Consider the following 20500-nt stretch of genomic DNA (forward strand, 5'->3'; position numbering starts at 1 on the left):
TTATTAACTGAATGATATTCCCCATGGGTAGCATGTATATGATGAATAAGAGTGGACAAAAATAAAGAAGAGACACACACAGAGGGAGTGTGACATTCTCTGCTCAGGACCCCATTACTTCACTATATATTTACAATGCAAATATTTGTTGCTGCTATATTAATGTGCTGAACATCGAGTACAGCTTGTTTTAAAATAACATGAACATGCAAAACAGTTATTGACTCTATTTGATTTGAATACATGGCAGGCTTTGACTTACTTTGAATCCTGTCAACTGTCCATCTAATGGAGCGATCAAATAAACTCCAGTTGGATTGATGTTGTGGTAGAAATATATGAGGCATGGAGGACTGTTTGATTTTTACTCTAATGTTTAAAACTTGAATATTACGTTGTCTGATTGTGTGATTATACAAGAATCTAGTTACTATGTAAAGCTGAATGAAATGTAAAGAGATTTGGTATGACCATATGTATGACTGGTGTGTCCATTCATACATACTGTACCAAGATCTTCTCTGATGTTAGATTTGTGTGGTAATAAAACATTTATTCAAGCATATACAACTGAGGCTCATCACGTTTGTTCTATTAATCATCAAAAATCACAGATGTGTTGCTGAAATATTTTAAAAACTGACACCAATGTCTGTTTAAATGTTGGAACTACTTTTTCAAAATGTCTGTTTAAAATGTGTTGACATATAGCTGGACACAAATGGTATTATGTAGTGGTTTGTATGCAGTCAGTAATGCAACAATATAATAATACTCATAAAACTCTTAACTTAAATTCAAATAAAAGTACTATATACAGGTTAGGTATAAGGTACAGGTAGGTTACTAAGAATATTATATTGACATGTTTTCAATTACATCCGTCACTGTGATTGTTTATTTATCAATGGGTTCATTTGTCAATGCCACTTTGGTTTTTATTCAAATAAAACATTTGAATTTGAGAGAGAGAGAGAGAGAGAGAGAGAGAGAGAGAGATGGGGTTGTGATATTGAGCCAGTACAATTTGGATCAGATACTCAAACACAGGAGTCCACAGAGGGAGGAAGACCAGCAACAAATACTGACAAGGTCGGGGTTCTTATTACTTTTTAATATCATCACCTTTTCATATCCACATTATTGTGAAACAAACTTTATCTTACTAACACTTGCAAAGTTGATTCTGTATTTTGTGATATCAGTGGTTTTCCTAAAGTATAACTACTAAACTTTAAAGGGGCGCTCCACTGATTTTACAATCTCAGTATACAGTGTTACTCAAGCCTGGTGGACCACCGGTAGTGAGTTCCATTTACCTCGGAAGCCGGAGCTGGGAATGACGTCACACCCGAGTTGAATGCGTTACATTTAAAAGTCTGATTTTTTCATTGTTTTCATTAGCTCTAGCCCGGTTAGCCATTGTTAGCAATACCAGTTGATAACAATGCATTGCATTGTTTTTGTGCATACAAACAGCGTAGCAAACAAGTCCACATGTAGAAGTTGGACAGGACTGTGTGTATGACTGATTTAGTGAGACACAAATAACACAGTAAAAAGTGCTAATAAACTGTATATCACTACAGCTTTAACAACTGTTGATGCACAGCACTGCGGTGTTGTCAGAGTTCCAAGCTCGGAAATCCGAGGGCATGTTTTTAACTTAGACCTCGGAAAATCCGACTTCCAAGTACAAATGGAACGCACTATAAGCCAATGGGAATAATTTTTATAATGTATTTTTAAGACTTTTTTAAACTACAGTAGTGATATTTTCAAATCTTGTTAGCTTTTAGCACTGGTCAATGTAGAACCTTATAGAATCTCATCAGTCTGTGAGCATATTGTATTAATGTACTGTGCCCGCGGCCCTCGTAAAAAATAAATAAAGACACTCGCCACCGGGCTAAACAACTTTTCTGGGGAGCCCTGCTTAATATGTAAATAGGAGAGATCCCTCTTCTAGGATTTATAGATAACTATGTATACAATTCCATTGGCTTTTTTTTCCAGATATGCAGTACTCTTCTCCTCCAATACCGTCCGTCCTGTCTTTCAGCATGTATTGTTCACCAACAGAAGCTCCTTCATCTTTTCGCATACAACATTACAAGATCCTCCCCCCCCTCTGCATCCCGTCCTTACCTGGGCTCCAAAGATTGCGCTTCGCTCCACCTTCCGCAGCAGCAACGGTCACTCAGACAGCTACACCTACCACACGGTCGATATGGAGCATTGTATTGTTAATCATGGATTTCAGTCTCTAGTCATTTCGTAATTTCCTTCTGCAGTCTTTGTGTTCTCAGCGTTCTGATTCGTCCAGGGCCAGGGGAACAGGGCAGGACAGGGAAAGAGTTGACCAATCAAAGCAGAGGGTTTCTTACACCATCATGGCCATACAGGTCATGCTGTTGTTGAGGTGTTTTGCGAATCTGGTTGTGCTTGTTGTCCTTGTTGTTGAGCAGAGGTGTTGAGTGTGTCTGGCAATGTCTTTATACTGGTTTAATTCCCCAGCAGTCTGGTGTTACCTCTGCTGTTTCTACAGAGAGCAGGAACATTAGCGTGTCGTAGAACAACACCCAACGAGGATCAGGATTGATTGTTTAAGTCACTCCAGATTCAAAATTTGCTGGTTTGAGTCCACCATACCGCACACACCAAGTCAAAGGTGTGTTGTGTTTTTGATTCTCGGCATGTGGTTGTTGCCAGAAGAAAATTGTTTCAAAGAAGTGACAGACGGCTAACTATTTTGGGGTTTGTTCGGCCCCGTCTGTCGCTAGCAATGATGACGCAGTGATTAGTGACGATTCTTCCACCATGTGTTATTTTGTTAGGTAGTTACCGGTGTATGTATGTGAGGAACTTTTTTCATAATGTAAGTAAGAGCGTTGAGCAGGTACGGTGGTGGAAAGCCATAACTGTGTCTGTTGTGTTTGTGTTGGGGGTGTGCACTGGGTTTCCAGGCTGTTGCTGTTTGACTCTATACACAGTTTGTAAGTATGTGAGAGTGTGAAGCGAAACAAGAGGTAGAGCTCTGCAGAGTAGAGTTGGGTGATAATTGGTTAGCACCCAGCTCAACGGATTTTAACATTATTTGGTCAAATAATTACACATTTTGTATTTGTATTGTAAGTGTATTTACTATTGTTCACATTGATTACATTAAAGACACTAATCGTTGGTTTTCTCTGTATTTGCAGACGGTAGTTTAGTATCGTTTATATAAGTCATTTTTTGTTAAATATTTGTAACTAGGTTTTATAGAGGGGGTTTCTATGCTAATTTAAGGCTTCTGCTGCACTTGTGTACTTATATTGCAAGACACTTTTTACCGCAACGAAATCTTGTCACGTTTATCTCAAGGGGACGAGATCTCGCCACACCTCTTTCTCAATACTTTCAGAGGTTTTAATCATTCATTTTTTGTTTTAGAGCTGCATACTTGCAGAAATATTCTAAATTTTAACCCTTGCTACACTCACATATTGTACCTATAAAATTTTTACTTTTTTCTTTTTATCAATTTCATAGGTGTATCCCGTGGCAGAATAATGTGTATTGTCAACCACATCAGTGTGCCCTTGTGGTCGTTCAAAGCACGCTCAGTGCCAATCTGGCCACATTGTTTTATGTGGTTGTTTATTGTTTTTTCCTTAGTCATGATTTTTCTTAATCGCTGCCTGGTATAAGCATGATTTAGTTGGCTGCTGTTTTATTCTGCCTATGTTTGTAAGCACATTGTTCAGCTCATGTATATGTGTGTACAGACTGTAAAAAACACATACAATCTGTTATGTACTTTTGTTCACTGCTTAATCATGATTACAACTATGTAATGGGGTTTGAATGTTTTATTTAAACATCTTTCTACACCAGACAAAACAAGGTCATTGTCTTCTTCTCTGTTAAATGAGTGTGCATTTCAATTTTTGTTGACTGTCCATTGACAGTTTAATTGGTTTGAGTTGTTTATTTGTATATTAAAGCAACACTGTCTACTTCCAAAATTGGGTTCCCAAACAACTAAATTGCAGTCTAAATTCTGTTTCAAGGGAAAAGTATTTTCTCACGGATTACGTTTTGTTTCAACACTTCCTTGTACCAGCGACAGGTACATGTTGTAAAACGTGGGGAATTGAATAACTACTTGGTTATAAGTTTGGGAAAAGAAAATGGGTTCAATGAACGAGTTCACATGATATGGTAAGAAAAGTTAAGCACAACAATTCAAATAACATTGATTGACAAGACATTCCCGGTTGCTACGGCCCTATCGAGGTTCTACTTCGGAGATGGCTCGGTGCCGCCAGAAATTCACCGGATGTCCTCCTTTTAGGGCAGATGTCCATTACCTTCCTCTTCCTTATTGTTGGCGTTGTAAACTGCAGTGGAATTATGAGGACTATGGTTGACTGAGTTTTCTGTTGCGACTAAAACAACTTTTGAACATAGACATGTTCAACCAAAACAAGTTTTCCGGAGGCTATTTTCCAGCGGCACCGGGTCTGTGCGGCGCTTAGCTGCCCATGACGATTGTGATTGGTTTAAAGAAATGCCAATAAACCAGAGATGTTTCTCTCCCAACCCCGCAATGCTATGTGGACTAGCCAGACCTTCCTCCAGAGCGCTGTGGAGGAAGCTCTGGCAATGCGAGACTACGAACCCGGTCTCCTGGATGAAAGTCCTGTGTTGTGCGACCCTGTTTGAACCACGCTTATAGTTCAGGTTGTGGAAAAAACAAAATATTATTTGAGAACCAAGCATTCGTACCCTACCGACCAGGCACCTGCTCCAAAGGGGCACTGCACTATTGTGGTAAAAGACATACAAATAAAATATACAAACTAATTCTACTCGTGCAAAATATGTGCTGGATCAGTGCAAAATGGCATAATCGGTGCCCTTTGGAATAAGAAAACTGAAAAACAAATTTCCAACAATTCTTTAATAAAATACCATACAGACTGTGGGAAAAATAATGACAGCTCAGTCAATTGGCTGAGAACAAGTTACTAAATGTTTATCATGCGCTCCTGACAGAGGCGCTTCAATTACAATGGTTGACATCAACTGTATCCCAACGAATTGAAAATGATAAAGACATTTGTATGTCAGTTTGGTTTAAAGCATTACTTAACAAAAGCAAATTAACAGCAGCGAATGTATATTTTTTTTGATTTTTTTCTTTTCTACAAAAAATGTATTCACTGTAGGCTAAATGACAACAAAGCATTTCAACTGTGCAGGTAAAACATTATTTTGTTGCTAGGATTGACAACAGAAATACAGGAGAAATACTAGCTTTTTAATAGCTTGCTAACAACATTTTGTTGTAGTTTGAGAAACATGCTAAAGTGTGACAACCGCTTCATTAAAATACTCTTCATTAATTTTCAAATGCGATAAAACAAAGGGTTGCTACCATAGACATATATACTAAAGGCTACAGCACAAAATGCTGAGTCACCCAGCTAGCTATAGCTAACTAACAGTTAAGCTAACAGTTAGTTTGGGTTAACTGAGCTCACTGTTGTTTGACTGGGCTGAAGATGAGAAGGATACTAACTTATCAGATTGCTAAATTTTCTAAATACATCTAAACATACAACAATATTCTTTATGTTGACAGCTTGTTGTTTGAGATTTATAAACGTGGCAAATATACCCAGCTAGTTTTTTAGCATGCTGGAAATAAAAGACAAGTAGTCATAGATTTTTGTTGTTTTTCTTTCCATGTTGAACTTGGGGTCACTGGTGAAGATGTTAAGAAGAAGAAATGGAGGACGAGGAGCAGGAGAAAGGAGAGAAGGGGAGGACAGAGGAAGGAGCTTCAGAGGAGGTAAGGAGCTGATCGCACCACGCCGGCTCGTCAAGGTTTATTTCAACAAACGGCTCACTGGAAGAAATCGCTAAGGAAAAAGAGAAGGACACAAGTATAACAGTTTCCTAAAATATTCATCCACAAATATCAAGTGATACACCCATTTTACCTTTTTCCTCTGAGTTAACAGAGCTGAGATTGATTAGCTAATTTACTACTTTAGCGTGTTTTAGCACCAAAGCTAGATGCAGTTAAGAAACAGCTATCTTAACTTTTTAACTTAGCTTCCTCAAAAGGTGGCACCTAACAACTCCTAGCTTACGTTAGCTCAAATGTAACAAGACACAACATGTGAGTTTTGAATATGTTTTAAGTTTTTTTTAAATCTGCTTTTAGCATTTCCCACAGTGAGCCAGGCCGCGCTTGCATCATATCGCCGTACGCACCGCGGCGGCCGCACTGAAAGCAAAAAGCATGAAACTGCTTTTAGTTTTTACAGTACCTGATTTACTAAGCAACTGAAATATAGGAAGGTGAGTGTTAGCCCAATTGTTAGCCTTCAGGCTAGCAGCTGTGTTTTTGTATTTCTGCGTCTACAAATGCTGAATTAATTTCTTATTTATATCCTAATGCTGTCACATTTATTATGTATCCTTTATTCTTTTAACATTTTTTAAACAGTTCTAACGTTACACTGGGTGTTGTTTCAGCAATATCTTAGGCTGCTAACATTAACCTAATGCAGCACAATATTTGCAACGTAATACATGAAAAAAAAACATTGTATTGTCTTTGACATACCTTATTCTATAAAGTTTAGTTAATGTGTGTGCAACACTCAGTTATTTGAGAGCATGAATGATTAATATGTACACACATTTCTGTTTTTCCATGACTGCCAGGCTCTTTTCCTTTAAAGGGGCACTCTACTAATTACACACATTAAGTTCAGTTTACTTATCATAACAAATACTACCATGCTGATTTTTGTGTTTATATTTTGTGGTTGTATACATATAAAGTATCTTACATGGGTTGTTGTTGTTTTCATTCTGCTGCTCCTCCCCGATAGCATCGAAGAACATGTTGGTGCTGCTGAATGGGCTAGATGTCTTGTCAGCTGCGTCCTGGCCCAGTGAGGGACTGGTGTTACTACTGGAGGGCAAAATCTCCAGACCGTTTGTATCTGGCTGGTTCTGTGGAGCTGGAGTTAGTTACAGGCCAAGCAGTAAGAGAGAAGAAAAGGTAAGACGAGGACGTTTTCAGGTGCACAAGAGTTAGTGTAAAGATTTAGCCTTGATAAACGTGAAGATGTGAATTGTTCAGTGTATGCTGGGTAATGTATAGCATTCAGGTTATTTGCACAGGAAATAACTTAAATGCATGTTAAAGTGATTCATTTTCTCTGTGGCAATCAAGACAACATGCATCCGCCTTCTGCTTTCCCACAACTGTGTTGTCTTTTATTTTCTATCTGCCCTTTTGTCATCTTGTCTCTTTGCTAATGCTAATTAGGAAAATACATAGTAGTCTGGAACTTGTAGTAACCTCTGTGTTTAGAACTGACACAATTTTATGTACATGACTCATGCAGCCCGTGATGGATAAAAGTTCTGCAAGTGGCTTAATTCAAAGCTACCTAAAGGATTATAGTAGGATTGACTTTACAGTGTTAAATATTGGACACCAAAAGCACCAAAAACTTTATTCTGTACCGCTCTCTCCATTGGAGATCAGCTCCTCCGACGGTAGAGTTGTGCCGTTGGATACTGGAGGAGGTGAAGGGGCGTTGGTGGTCCCTTCATCTTTAGGAGCTGGTCGATCTGAAACACAACACAAACAAACAGCCAAAGCACACACATCAGGATATGCTCGCATAGCCCCTTAAAACCGGGAATTATCCAGACATTACTTGGCGTAGCTGTATGTGAGAACGGAAATGTCTGAATCAGTCGGATCGGACATCAAACGGTCTTTACCCTGCCAGCTCCCGAGTGCAAAGTCTGTGTAATGTCCCACAAAGTGTGAGAATTCACAGCAAGCGATTTTGTATCAGCTCACACAAACCCAAGGAAAACAAACTTCTGAGCTTAAGGAAGAAGGGTGATTTACACGAAGACGGCAGCAAAATGCTGCAACTGGAGAGACAACAGTCGTGTTTCCATCAACGTATTTTTATGCGCATTTTGAAGTATTGCATTAGAAAATGGAAAATTCAAAAAAAACATCAAATTCGCAAAAACTAATTCACGCTCGCTTGAGGTGGTTTTAGCCTTTTTCGAAAAATAGTTAATGCGCAAAATGGGAGATGGAAACAGCTTTGCCGAATAAGTTGCGACGTAGTGAACATGTAACTCATATGACTATAGTCCCGGTATCCATCGCATGGAGGAAGGATCGGGACTCAACAGCTTGAATCGTACGGACCTGCACACCGTGTATACACAGTGGTGAACGGTTGTCTCGCTGACACCAAATGTCTCTGCCACAACCCTGTATTCTGCACAGGTGGCCAACTTGTACAATGCTCCCTCTCTCCATTTAGCCAAAGAACTTAGATTCTAAACTCTTTGATTTAGCGAGCCGGTTTGCAATCTACAACCATGCGTAACGTCAACGTGTGACGAAACTACACTTTGCGTAGTCTAATTTATTCGCTCTAAACCAGTTGACAGAAACGCTTCTGATTCGCATTTAATTTTTTTTCTTCTTTTTTTTTTTTTTTTAAAGTTCGCTTAAACTTTGCTTGACAATTAGATGGAAATATGACTAATGAGATTCGGCACTTCTGTCGGTATTGGCCGACGCTGAACTCATCAGACAGATTCAGGAAACCACAAAAGACTCGGTTGTTTATAACCACATTTCCAAGCGACTCTATGATGTGGTGTCTCGTCATGCCTCCTGCATGCTCCACCCAGACCACAGGGAGAGTAGAGATGTTCCAATACCATTGTTTTTCTTCCCTTTTCTGATATCTTAAGTTGTGTATCAGCCTATTCTTTTCTCATAGTCTTTGTTTGTATGGCCTGGCTCAGGTTACAGAGAATGAACACCAAAGAACTTACTCTCATTATCTAGTTTGACGGAAAAGGATAGAAAAAGAATATGAATAAACTACTTTAGAATAGGTTTTTTTCGGTGCTAAATTATGTCGGATCGGTGCATAAACTCATATACTCACCGATACCAGCATTTTAGGCAGTATTGAAGGCATCCCCGATACTGGTATCGGTATCGGAACAACTCTTTCCAGTAAGTCTGAGACAGACAATCTCTTATTACATTTGAGAAAAAGTTAAAGAAACTTCGGACAATGTCAGGAGCAGATTTGTCGGACATATACCGGAGTTCATGTGTTAAAAAAAATACGGCTATATAATGTTGTTACAGTACTTTAAATGAAACCGAACACACGTACCCAGGTCGTCCAGGTAGACTGGTTCAAAGTTGCCGATGGGTTCGTTGTGATGGTTGGCGGGAACCTGACGATGGAGGTCAAACGAGTACGACTGGACAAACAAACAATCAAATAAGCACGTCAGCAATAACAAAAAAAGCACCGTAAGAGCATCAGCTGACTGTGTTAACTGTGACACGATACAGTGAGTGTAAAATATGTTTCAAAAAGGAAACGTTGCTGATAATGTTGTCTTACCCTGGCGGCTCTCCTGAGAAAGTAGAGAATGACACACAGAATAATGATGATCAGGATGATGAATATGAGGATCACATAACCTAGAGACATGGGGAGAGATGTGCAACTCAGTTTTATTAGCATTAGGTAGCACTTAGGGGCTTATTTGTGCCACTTGTATAATCAATTAACCCTTGTGTTGCCTTCCCTTCAACCATGCAACTTTTGAAATAAAAACTTTTTCCCCAACGTTTTGGTCGTCTTTTTTAACGTTCTTGTATCAGTTCTTTTTTAGATGCTATATCATTGAATAAAACACCCAAATTCAATGAAAGTAGTGAACTGATCATTTATTTTACCTGTGAAGAGCGTTTTACGGAACCATCCACATTATTTATTTTTTGACAATTTGGTTGAAAGAAAACCCAAATTTCTGATATAGAAACTTTTTGAAAATGGGTCAAATTGACCCGAGGACAACAGGATGTTTATTGCATTATCAAGTAAAAAACGAGAAAATATTTGATAAAAGAGAGAATCACTTGATAGAAATTAGAGATGCACCTTTCTAGGCCAATTACGATTTGCGATTTTTCTTTGAGTTAGGCCAGCCAATACCGATTTTAGCCGATTCCAATTAAATTTTTTCTAACAACTTTACAGCACACACAAATATTTATTTTCTATCTTTTCTTTAATAGAAAATTTTACATTTAGCATAGAACATAGAACATTTTTAATAGATAATCGATCGCTATGAAATAGAACTATATAAAATACTCCTGGTGTGGGACATTAACACATATCTAAAGTGCAATGTTGGAAGAACCATTTCCTTCTTTTCACATCCAATATCCAACTAAAAAATTTGATATATTTAACAAACTAAACTTCTGTATGTATGAAAACAGGGAAAAAAGGTAATGGCAATAAAATAATATATAAATAACAAATAAAAATAAAATAAATAGCCTTAATGCAGTATAAACATATTTCTCAAAACACACACACCTGAAAACAGTGTGTCATTCCTTTTTTTTGCTTTATGTGTCATTGTGCATAAATATGAACACTACCATTGCAACAGGCTTATCTGCTAACGTTAGCTACTATTGGTTACCTCGGAACAATCCAGCAAATAGACGGTACCCTAGTGTTCCGTTACCTAAAACAGATGATTTAACGTCACCACTCATTTTACACACAGGTTAGCAACAACACTAAACGCTGAGGAAAGATTAGGCCTACTATGTTTTTAATGTTGGTTTTGAGTGGCATGCATCCCCACTAACCTGGAAAGCATTTTAAACAGTAACGTTAATACAGCGTCTCCTACAGCGGCCAGCGGGGCATCAGAGGCAGAGGGACCACAGCGTTCGCTATCGTTAGCTTCTTGCAGACTGCTCTGCAGAGCCGCGTATAATTGCGACTTTATGGCATTTCATAAACAGCTGATTCAGCAGTAGTGCGCCACTGCTACATGCATATAGCAGAAACCCTGCATGTGCGATGCTGATGTTGCGCAATGTAAAATCATGCTGCGCCCGAGTAAATTTGACCGGCATAAAATCGGCATTTGTCAGACTGACCGGCAGGTCGCCGGTCATGGCCGCTGACGTGAAAATCGGCCAATTCCGGTCACCAGCCGGTCAATCCCGGGGCATCTCTAATAGAAACATTTGATTACTATGGACGTATTGAACCCCAAAGTTTTTAATATTACTGTAAAAATTTTACAAAACATGTCATAAAATCATGTTTTATTTATTTACAGTTTTTTTCGATTGCTAAACGACAGTGGGCACAACTGGAGTCACATGTGCAAAACTCTAACTACAGTCTGCACAGCAGCAGTTCATGTGGACCAAACTCTAGTTCGTTTTTCATCGCTTGAACACAGTTTTCAAAACTCTACACACTTATCCCATGACTTTAACCACAACGTGCACAACACTGTAGATTTACAGCACTTTGTTCAAATGCTAACACACTGCTGTCAAAACTGTTAACCACACATTCAAAACAGAATAGATTTCAGTCTGGTGCCTATCAAACACTGCTGATTGCAATTTTAGCTGAAAGCCTAAGCAAGTGTCTTATTTTAGACTAGTTAGTGAATATATATGGTATTTATACAGAGAAAGCTCAGAAAGCCTTTTTTTGTATACAAACACCAAATAAGAATGAAACAATTCTACACTGTACTGTTTGAGAGAAACGGGTAAAAGAGCAAAGATACCAATATGTCCAGGTAAGATGTCTGAGGTTATATACACAGCTATAAAAAAAAGTGAAAAACACAATATCTTTACAATAGTAAAACTGCATTCTTACTGTTTTTCAGAAAGTAATGGAGGTGAAAGCAATAGAAACACCACATTCATTTGTATTTAGAGATGATGCAGACATCCAATGTGATGACAAAAACTTGCCACATGATGCTGGAGAGAGGCAGGATTAGTCACACTATTCGTTGGTACTGTTATGTACCTTTTTACCTTTTTTATGTACCTTTTTCCCCAGTAATTCCATAAATTACTAGAGACAAAATACTTTATTGAAGAAAACTGCGGATTTTCATTCCTTCTTGTTTACCTTATGTAAAAATTGGTATGCTATACAATCTATATTGTTTCCTTAAATAAACTGTTGAGTAGTGTCAAGTCACTCAAATTGTTCAAACTGTAAAGATCAGAAAGTTAGTATTTTCTGTATTGGTGTGTGATGCTAGTGTTTTTACCCTCAGTGTGTTCTGAGTGACAGTGTGTGTTATCTCAGTGAGGACTGTGCATAGTGTTTGGCTGCACTGAGCCTGTTTTGAGACGTGTGTTAAGAGTTGTGTTGCTTTGAATGAGTTTTGCAGGTGATGTGAACTGTTTAGCTCAGGTGACTGTTGGTAGTGCAGACTGTAGTTTGAGTTTTGCACATTTGACTCCAGTTGTGCCCACTGTAGTTTAGCAATCGGAAAAAACTGTAATATTGAACACTTTGGGACTCCTTATAGAAGCACATTTTTTATTCACTAAAGAAGATGTTTCCTCAGAATGAAGACGGGTAGGGTAGAATATGGTGGTTTGGCCGGATAAATAATACAAAAACATAAAAGTACAACATCTTACCTGCGGACGTACCACCCTTGTCTTCAATTATCACTAAAAGAGAGAGACAGCTGGTTACTGTTCAGCTCTGAGGTTTAGTGACTCAAATCAAACAATTCCACTGTCAGTTCAAGCCCTCTAGTGGAGAACAGAAGACAAATACATTCACAGAGTTGTTTTCTCAATTAATCTAGTATTTGTTTGGCTCTTAAATGTCAAAAAAAAAAAAGGATTTTCCATTTTCCCAAGGTGATATCTTCAAATTGCTTGTTTTTGTATGACAAACAATCCAGAACCAAAATATATTCAGTTTACTATTATATAGGTATATATAATATATAGATTAATCGACTAATCGATTAGTTAATTGACAGAAAAATTTGATAATTGCTATAAAAAAAAGCATCACATCGTTTCATTTTAGAAGCTGCAACCAGCAAATGTTTGGTGTTTTTGCTTCAAAAACTGACTGAAATTATTAAATCAGTTATAAAAAGATTTCTCATTTCAGCTTGAATCCTGATAATCAAAAAATAAGATTCAATTTTAAGCTTGATTGGTCTGGCTGCACGTGCAGGCGTTTTGTGTGTGTGTGTGTGTGTGTGTGTGTGTGTGTGTGTGTGTGTGTGTGTGTGTGTGTGTGTCTGTCTGTCTGTCTGTCTGTCTGTCTGTCTGTCTGTCTGTCTGTCTGTGTGTGTGTGTGTGTCTGTGTCAGAGTGTGTCAGTGTGTTAAGAATGTGTCTTAGTGTGTGTTTGAGTGTGCCTGTGTGTGTAAGTGTGTGTTAGTGTGTGTTTGAGTGTGTTTGTGTGTTAGTGTGTGTTAGTGTGTTAGAGTGTGTTAGACTGTGTGTGTGTTTGAGTGTGAGTTATTGTGTGTTAGTGTGTGTATATGTGTTAGAGTGTTTATGAGTGTGTTTGTGTGTGTGTTTGAGTGTGTGTTTGAGTGTGTTAGTGTGTATTTGTGTGTGTACGTGTGTTAGAGTGTGTGTTTGAGTGTGTTAGTGTGTTAGTGTGTGTTAGTGTGTGTTTGAATGTGTGTTAGAGTGTGTGTGTGTGTACGTGTGTTAGAGTGTGTGTGTTTGTGTGTGTGAGTGTGTGTTAGTGTGTGTACGTGTGTTAGAGTGTGTGAGTGTGTTTGAGTGTGTTAGTGTGTGTTTGTGTGTGTACGTGTGTTAGAGTGTGTGTTTGAGTGTGTTTGAGTGTGTTAGTGTGTTAGTGTGTGTTAGTGTGTGTTTGAATGTGTGTTAGAGTGTGTGTGTGTGCGTGTGTTAGAGTGTGTGTTTGAGTGTGTTTGAGTGTGTGAGTGTGTGTTAGTGTGTGTTTGTGTGTGTTTGAGTGTGTGTTATACTGTGTGTTAGTGTGTGTTTGTGTGTGTATGTGTGTTAGAGTGTGTGTTTGAGTGTGTTTGCGTGGCAGTTAGAGAATATAAGCTCGTGAAGGTTGTGGTTTAACACACAGGAAGACAGACTTTGTCACACACGACTCTAACGTGTCGTCTGTAAGGTACCTGGTTTATGTGAGGTACCGCCCGTCATTGTGACAACTGTTGTCACAGCAGCCTTTCCGCTCTCAGGCGCGCTGACCGAGGTGGTTTTCTGTGTCGCTGTGCTGTTCTCAGCTTCCTTTCTTGTTGTAATCAAGTCGTCTGAACTCGGAGGTTCTACCACTTCAGTCTGTAACAGCAGTCGGTGGGAGACAGTTTGTATTAAAGCTTCACATTTATTATGGAATAAAATCTATATCACAGTTATTTTGGTCAATATTGAAATCAAGATTATTTAACAACATTGACTCTTAATGACTTTTGGAAAGATTTTGCATTTATAGAATTTAAAAAACAGCGAAAAAGTTAATCAAATTAACAGTGAAAACACCTTGAAAAAAAAAGAAATAAACATTTTTACATTACATTTATATATTTTTTTTTCCAAAATTGGATTAATTGCACAGCCCTAGCTTCACATAACTGACTAGATTGAAGGCAAACATCTACTCTATCTGTAGTGGAGAATTGTAAATAAGTATATGTACCCCCAAGTACTATAACCCTTTTTTGAGGTACTTTACAATATGGTATTTGAATATGCTACTTTCTACTTGTACTGCTATACATCTCCGAGGTAAATCTTGTACTTTTTACTCCACTACATTTGTCTGACAGCTTTAGTTCCTTCTCAGATGACAGTTTTCCCTCCCATTCCTGTCCAGTGAAAAGCTCGTATCTCCAGATGTGTTGATGTTGAATGTGTGTAATAAACTGAAGGATGAAGTCTTCCTTTATGTGTTGAGTAAACTCTCCTCCTTCTTAAAGGAACACGCCAACTTATTGGGACTATAGCTTGTTCACTACTGCTGCTACTTGGGCGGAGTGATTTGCTCGCAGCACCTGAGACCCCGTGGTGAGGAGCAGAGAGTAACAACGGTGCTTTTCAGGCGCTAATCACTCCGCCCAAGTAGCAGTGCTTCACCTTCTGAGAATATAGTTCTTAGTATATATACGGTTAGAAGATGGCTGTGTCTCATGTGACCTTGTTAGTTGTACACGCTGTGACTATACAAATCACAACATGTAAATAGGAAAATGTTGGCGTTATTTTGTCACTTATTGGGAGCAGTAGGCTAGATGGAGCCAGTTACCTCCAGGATCTGTGCTAAGCTAGGCTAGTTGGTGCCAGTTACCTCCAGGATCTGTGCTAAGCTAAGCTAGTGGTGGGTGCATCACAACACGCACGGAGATGAGAAGGGTATGTATGGATTTATCTAACTCTGGGGGACACGGTGAATAAGACAATAAGTCCCAATAAGTCGGTGTGTTCCTTTAAGCTAAGTAAAGTCTTTAAAAAGCCTCTTGGATCAGCTGAAAAAAAAAAGCATCATCACAAAGCTAGAATCGGGGCTGTTTTTCTGACACCATGAAAAGTTTTAAAACTTTTTAGAGATACGTGGTTCTCACGGAACAGCGACGCTGCAAACCTATGATGATCTTATAAAATATGATGCATTGCTGTAGATCTAGTCTGGATCAATGCAACATTTCCAGCATATTTGCCAGACATCTGGCGAGTGAGACAGATTTTTTGTTACATTTTCCATCTTCTAGAAAAGTTTCCTTTCGGTATCTCTCGATAATAAACTGTCCAAACTTATTTTTTTGTCAGAGAAAAGAAAGACAAATGCATATTTCACAAAACATGTCGAACCGTTTCTTTAACGTGAAACAAAGGCTACTTTTAATGTGAGAAAATAACTTCAGGTACCAGTTATTTTTCGTTCATAATCATTCTTTTCCAAGCTGGATCTTGTTTTGTTTCACTTTGAGAATTAGGAATGTAAATCAGAGAGTTTAAACTGCAGGATAACTGTCTCAGGGTGGCTTACGGTGAAGTTTGTTGAAGGCAGATCTGTTGCATTCGCTGATGTGTTACTCTGAGGAGAAGCGGCGGGCGTCATGGCGCGATCAGTCTCATTTACAGTCCCATCTGATGGCGACCGCGGGGTAGGAGTAGGGGCTGCAAGGGGATCTGTGTCAGACGTGAAAGAGACACACAGAATCAGTCAGAAGGCCTCAGACCATCTCCCCTCCCCCATAAACACCGATACAGGACAGAAGCAGGATGTGGGCACTGCCACCATGACCGACGATACTGAAGAATAGATGCAGAAGGTGACTTCAAGGACTGCAGCACCGACAGATAGTCCATGTAAAAGCACATTAGGGCTACATCTACATAATACAATTTGGTTTAAAAACGAATATCTTTTGATGCAGATCCACACTTTTCTGGCATTTCTGAGCCACTGAAAACTTTAAACTAACTTTAACTTTAAACTTTTTAACTGAGTGATTACGTTGAGTCTTAAAGTGCTCATATTATGCTTTTTGGCTTTCTCCCTTTCCTTTATTGTGTTATATATCTTTTTTTGTGCACGTTACAGGTTTACAAAGTGAAAAAGCCCAAAGTCCACCCCAAAGGGACTTACCATCTCCAACAGAAAACACTGTTCACCAACTGCTCCAAACAGCTCTATTGTAGTCCAGCCTTTACTTCAGAGACAGACGTGGGTCACTTTGTAACACACGTTATAATGCTCACCTAGCTGCTGGCGTGGTACTCCCTCATACTCTGCTTCTGACTGGCTAGTAGTCCTTACCTAGGTACTGTCAGGGCACGCCCTCATACTCTGCTTCTGACTGGCTAGTAGTCCTTACCTAGGTACCGTCAGGGCACGCCCTCATACTCTGCTTCTGACTGGCTAGTAGTCCTTACCTAGGTACTGTCAGGCCACACCCTCATACTCTGCTTCTGACTGGCTAGTAGTCCTTACCTAGGTACTGTCAGGGCACGCCCTCATACTCTGCTTCTGACTGGCTAGTAGTCCTTACCTAGGTACTGTCAGGCGCACCCTCATACTCTGCTTCTGACTGGCTAGTAGCCCTTACCTAGCTCCAGCCGCGAACCCCAAACTTCTCTTTCCTGAGCCACATTAGCCAGCTCTGACAGGGGGATCCCGAGGCGTTCCCAGGATGCAATATTGTTTTTCCTACTATGGCCACGCCAAACCCGCCCTTCAATAGCATTCACACATTACTATTGGCCAGGTGTCCATGCTTACGCTAGGTAACGTAACCCGATTTGTTCAGGTCCTATCCCCTGACCAATCAGCTTTCCTAACCTTAACCACCCAAGGTCAAATGCCTAACCCCAACCAATCGAGCTGCTATTGAAGGGCAGGTCTTGGCGTGGCCATAGTAGGGGGACAGGCTCCCAAGACAGGGTAGAGATATAGTCCCTCAATCTAGTCCTGGGTCTTCCCCAAGGCCTCCTACCAGCCGGACGTACCTTCTGGAGAAAACCCGTTTTGACTAAGACCAAATGAATCAATTAGTCGACTAACCAACTCCAACAGGGGCAGCCTTACAAAATACAGTACATTACGATACGATCCGATACGAGACGGGACTGGACTGTAAAGTTCAGGATAGGACAAGAGAGTACCGGACAGTACAAAACAATACAACATTGGTGGGGGTGGACTGGACAGTTGCAGCGGTGGAATGTAACTAAGTACATTTACTCAAGTACTGTACAAATGTTGAGGTACTTGTATTTTACTTGAGTCTTTTCTTTTCATGTCACTTTCTACTTCTACTCTTCTACATTTCAGAGAAAATATTGTTCTTTTTACTCCACTACATTCATCTGTTACAGCTTTCGTTACTAGTTACTTTGCACATTCAGATTTCTGCACACAAACCACATGTAGTTTATGAAATCTGATGTTTTATTATAAATTAAACCAGCCAACAATATAACGGCCTACAAGTCTAGCTGAGATGATTAGACCATTAAACTTTACACTTTCTAAAATGGGAGGGTTGTTCTTTACTTTTAATACTTAAAGTACATTTTCCTGATGACACTAACAGACTTTTACTGAAGTAACATTTTCGATGCAGGAGTTTTTACTTGTAACAGAGTATGTTTAAAGTTTTTGTTTTTGGTGTTAGTACTTTACTGAAGAAAAGGATCTGAGTACTTCTTCCACTACTGGACAGTTTACTACAGCAGAGGACAGGACAGGACGCTGAAGAGGACAAGACGGGACAAGATGATAAATGACGGGACAGGTAACTTTTAGTCAAGTCTGTTGTTTCTGTAACTTCCTTCCTTACCTGGAGTAACTGCAGTTCCATTTTGTCCTTTGGATATTGAAGAAATTGCTAAAACTGAGACAGAAAGATAGAATCATGAAACATTAAATTAACAACAGGACATTGGACATGATGTTGTACTTTGTACCGGACACAACTGAGTGTATATTAAAGGCATACTATGCAACTTTTCCAGCTTTGGTCCCTCTACAGGTTGTCTCATTGGAACTGCAGCTCGCGAGATGTAGTTCCAATGAGACAACCTGTAAGGGGGACAAAAGCTGGAAAAGTTGCATAGTATGCCTTTAAATACTCAGATTCTGGCTAATGCTAAAGCTAAATTAACGTATGTATCAACCAATAAAACGGAACTTAAATGACCACAACACTGCATTTAAAGGTCAACTTGTTTGTTGCTAAGGATGCACTTTTACTTCACAGATCCGCTGCTGCGACAAGTTTTCAAACGTGTGAAAAAGCCCAACGCTGGTGTGAAAATGTGAGCAGATATTGAAGAGAGAAGACAGGTCTTATATTTCAACAAAATCTTATATTTGCACATTTGTTCCATCGACTGTTTCCTCCGACTTTTGACTTCTGTTCTTTCGGTTGCTTAGTGATCTGGAAACTGGAACCTAATCATCCGCTGACATCATCTGATTCATTTTATATTTCAATATGTAATGCAGAAAAGTTTTACGCCCCATATTTACAAGAAAAATGCTTCTTATTTACACACTGTCTCATGTTATCTGTGGCTTAACATATCAGACTCGTTGAGAAGTTAATGGATGAAATGATTGTTTGATGCCTCTATAAGGAATATATATATGAGGCATGTTTTTAGTTTCATATCGAATAGAGAAAATCAATACATTTGGCAACACCTGCATTATACTGTACATTTCAGTTGGGTATAAAAGTCAGGAGAAATGAGCCTTGGCGCGATCACTTCCCGCTGCCTCAAGATAGCAATACGCCCAGAATGCACCTGAACACACCTCCCTGTAAGATCAGCACGCCCATGGGCGCACAGATGGGCGCAGGAGCATTTGCTGTTTAAACGACGCGGGAGCTGGACGGGGTAACTGACAACTGCATCGGTCTTAAACTAGCAAAGACACTGGCGTCGGGCTTTGCGCCGCCCCGCGCCGCGCCGGGTGCCAGATAGAGCCCTTTGTCTCTAAGTTGTCACTTATATCGCCGCACTTGTATGCTGAATGTTACTTCCTGCATATGGCAGTCCCCCCTCCGAGTCCTTGAATTAACTTTGAAGACTTTTCAAAGAGATCCAAGTGTAGATTTAACTCTAAATCAAGGCCTTGGAAGTGTTTGTTTTTTTAAGTTAAATGAAAGGCAGTGATAGGCTGCTGAAACAGAGATTTCATCATCGCGATCAGGAGTGAAGCCACGAGGCTTTCTGCAGCGTCCGATTCAACGGCTGGGAAAACGATCTGAACTCACTTCTTGAAAATGTTGAACTCTGAGCGAGTGCAGACGCTTACACATTCACCAACAAACGTAGCGGTCCTTTTGTGCATTTTTTTTTAACTAATATAATCTAAGTTTTATGTAAGTTTTCACCCTGGAGAGCAACATGAGTAAACCAAAAAGTTTGAAATCTGAGGCGGAACTCACCGAGGAAGCAGAGTCGACTGCACAACTTCATCATTGTGACGAATTTGCTTTTCTTTCTCTCTCTCTCTCTCTGTCTCTGTCTCTTGAAACGTTTTTTAAAGATGATGGAAGGTCATCGAGAAGGCTGTTTGAGTGTCCTTTTATTTTAATTTATTTTGTTCCTTTTTCCACGAACCCTCTTCCTCTTCTTTAACTCTCACTTCTTGATGAGCTTTTTGCTTTGCGCTCTCTCTCTCTCTTTCTTCCTCTCTCTCGCTCAACCTTTCGCTTCCCCCATCTCTCTCTCTCTCTCTCTGTCCCTCTCTCTCTCTCTTATTTCATCTCTCATCACACCTGCTACTCACTCTTTGCCTCTCTTTCTTCTTTGCTTCATTCTCTCTCTATCTCTCTCTCTGTCTCTCTTTTTTGTCTGTTTTAACACTACATGGCCAAACGTTTGCGGCCAGAGAACAGTGGTTCAGTGGAAGCCCATTAAGATGATACTACATCATAAAATAATACATTGTTCGTTCAACTTTCCTCCTCAGGTGACACAACAGTGAGAGAGAATAGAATAATGAGAATAATAGATAATAGCAGCGCCACAAACCAACCGACATTAGTGTTGGACCTCCCACAGATGCTCTTATTTCTGAATGGGATCACATCCT

At 39.5% G+C, this 20500-nt stretch overlaps 2 protein-coding genes across 2 annotated transcripts in view; one reads left to right on the forward strand and one right to left on the reverse strand.

Annotated features, from left to right (window-relative positions):
- Positions 1-20500, forward strand: part of LOC120572171 — a 284405-nt gene that overhangs the window by 5385 nt on the left and 258520 nt on the right. The window lies entirely within an intron of this gene.
- Positions 4945-20099, reverse strand: LOC120572167. Its single transcript, XM_039821341.1, has 10 exons — positions 19851-20099; positions 18234-18287; positions 15938-16080; positions 14067-14232; positions 12581-12613; positions 9483-9562; positions 9246-9336; positions 7540-7647; positions 6855-7028; positions 4945-5912 (listed from the first exon to the last, which is right to left on the reverse strand). Exons 1-10 carry the CDS (start codon positions 19882-19884, stop codon positions 5767-5769), a joined length of 1029 nt encoding a protein of 342 aa, XP_039677275.1. The 5' UTR covers positions 19885-20099; the 3' UTR covers positions 4945-5766.

Source organism: Perca fluviatilis, chromosome 14, assembly GCF_010015445.1.
Source record: "Perca fluviatilis chromosome 14, GENO_Pfluv_1.0, whole genome shotgun sequence".
In the NCBI taxonomy this organism is placed as follows: domain Eukaryota; kingdom Metazoa; phylum Chordata; class Actinopteri; order Perciformes; family Percidae; genus Perca; species Perca fluviatilis.